This window comes from Gymnoscopelus braueri, assembly GCF_963280865.1.
Source record: "Gymnoscopelus braueri genome assembly, chromosome: 3".
Taxonomy (NCBI): Eukaryota; Metazoa; Chordata; class Actinopteri; order Myctophiformes; family Myctophidae; genus Gymnoscopelus; species Gymnoscopelus braueri.
Window position 1 is genome coordinate 44,118,514 of NC_137612.1, and position 2,500 is coordinate 44,121,013.

Below are 2,500 nucleotides of genomic sequence, written 5' to 3' on the forward strand. Positions count from 1 at the left end.
ATGGCGCTAAACGATCCCTCATAGGAGGGAAGGATGTTTGTCTGCCTCTGATTTTTAAAAAAACATTGTCCTTCCTGGAGTAAACATATTCAGTAAACACGTCATACAGAAGAACTGCAGATATGACAGCTCAAATGATTCTTCCATGTGTTTGTGTAAATGAAAGTGTTTTAGTGGCAGGGTCATTAGGCTGTGTGTCCACCAAAGCTTTTTATTCTTTTCTTTTTTTTAATGCAGCGTATGTTTACAATAAAAGCACTGCATATATACAATGCTGGGAAAACCAACAACGTGACGAGAAGCTGAGCGTCTATTCTGCCTTAGCATTCATGTGTGGCGTTTTTATCTGCTTGCCAAGAGTCCAGATATTTTCAACGCGGGCATTTGGAAGCGTTTTTAGGCGAGCATCTTGGTGTTTTCAGCTAGGAAGAAATAATTTGGTGGACCACAGCCTTATCGAAATATCAATTCGTTTTTCAGTTTGGTGTGTGAATTACGTGTTAGTTAGCTTTACTTGTGCATAAGCAGTTTTATTTTTAGGAATTGACTAGGAATTAAACATTTTGTGCTGTGCGCTGGCCAGAATTTCACTGTCAAAAGAATTGCAAATCTTGGAGTTAAATAATCAATCTACAAGCTCATTTGTAGATCTGCTATTTTCACTAGTATTCGTTGTGCGACAATGCATATGGGCTTAAATCTGTCCTCAAGCCTCCAGTGTTACATAATACAGTATGTTACAATCACAGCAATTGTCTATCAAAAAAAGCAGCATGTTATTTTATCTGTGTCTGTGTGCGTGTGCGTGTGCGTGTGCGTGTGCGTGTGCGTGTGCGTGTGCGTGCGCGTGCGCGTGTGTGTGTGCATGTGTCTCTCTCTCAGACGGGTACTTCCTCCCTCACGGTGATAATCACGTTGTCGTCCTGTCCCTTCCACAACATCTCTCCCTCAAAGTCCACCATCTTGTGCTTGCGGCAGCGCAGCAGGATGCCCACCACCTTGTCGGAGATCTTCACGTACCGGTCGAACAGCCGGCCGAAGGACACGGCGACGCGCCCCTGCTTGTCCTGGTATCCCAGGTCATTGATGATCCACACCATCTCCTCCATCTCGCGGTGGATGTGCTTTTGGGCGCGGTCGCCGCGCTCCGCCGTCCTGGTGCCCTCCTTGGGCCTGCCGTAGCCCTCGTCGCCCTTGCGGAGCCGCTGGGCCATGGCGTGCTCCATGTCGAACTCCTCGCTGAAGGGGTTGAGCTTCTGGCCCTCGGTGTGCTGCACGGACCACTGCTGCCAGCGACTCTTGATGTCGCCCATGCTGGAGATGTGGATCTGGGGGCGCAATGAGCAATGTTATTTATTATGTGTGTTATTAACCCTTTAAGACCTGAGGCGATTCTTTAAAAAAATCTAAATCCTAACAGTTTTTGAAAAAAATTAAATAAATAATAATTAGTAGATCTACAAGTTCATAGCGCGGCACTCGGTGCTGCGCTATGAGCTTGTATATCTGCTATTTTTGAATAGCCAAAGACATCTAAAGTGACACAGATGCGTTCCAGGTATCAATGGGTTAACCCATTAAGACCTGAGGCCGATTCTACAAATGCCTTCTGAAACAGTAGTTCTCACACTTTCACGATTAAAAAAAAAATAGCAGGTGTACAAGCTGGCGGCACGGCACGAAGTGACGCACTGTGAACAAGTAGCCAACCACTTTCCCAGCTGCACTGTGTAACTTTTCTGTTCTACCCTGGATTTGAACCTCGGATCTCCTGCGCAAGTGCGGGCTGCTTGCTCAGGGGAGACATTTTATTTTGACCTTCAGGCAAAAATGTGTGTAAAACCAGAAATATGATCGCGTCAAAAGGTTGTGTCCAACCTGTAAACAGGATCTAAATGTCTCAATAGAAGAGCAGGAGGGAAACCAAATATAACCACTCATCAATGAGTGGATTCTTCTCCAGAAGAACTATTTTGCCTATCCTTGAAAGGCCCAGAGTGCGAGAGAGCGCTGAAGCACGATGTTCGACGCTGGGAAGAGGATGTCATGCGTTTCTTAACCATAGAATTGCATCGCAACAAAAATAACTTTAAAAAAAAACACTTTCTGTTGACACAGCCCCTTATCCTTTAAGACTAGAGGTGGTAGGAGTGTTAGTTAACTAATAACCCCCCCCCCCCCACCAAGTGCATCTTTAAATAGACACCTTCTAACGTCTGTAAAAGATCCCCTGCTTGGCCTTTTCTCTGCACCCTGAGACTCCACACGCACGCACGCGCACACACACACACACACACACACACACACACACACACACACACACACACACACACACACACACACACACACACACACACACACACACAGTTCTCACTTTCATTCAGTACAGAAAAGTTTATCTTTAATATTGAGACAGTTCAAGTGATTTGTATTGTAGTCTGGATAACTTCTAACCCGAACAGTTGCTCTGTCTGTGCTGGTGTGTGTGTGTGTGTGTGTG

General features: G+C 45.6%; 1 protein-coding gene across 1 annotated transcript in view; it reads right to left on the reverse strand.

The window, feature by feature from the left end:
* Nucleotides 1-62: 62 nt before the first annotated feature.
* Nucleotides 63-2,500, reverse strand: part of LOC308079220 (actin-binding Rho-activating protein-like) — an 8,692-nt gene continuing 6,254 nt past the window's right edge. Inside the window, exon 3 of the mRNA XM_080420596.1 lies at nucleotides 63-1,328. Within this exon, the coding sequence (XP_080276722.1) occupies nucleotides 879-1,328 (450 nt within the window). The 3' untranslated portion in view covers nucleotides 63-878. The remainder of the gene's footprint in view (nucleotides 1,329-2,500) is intronic.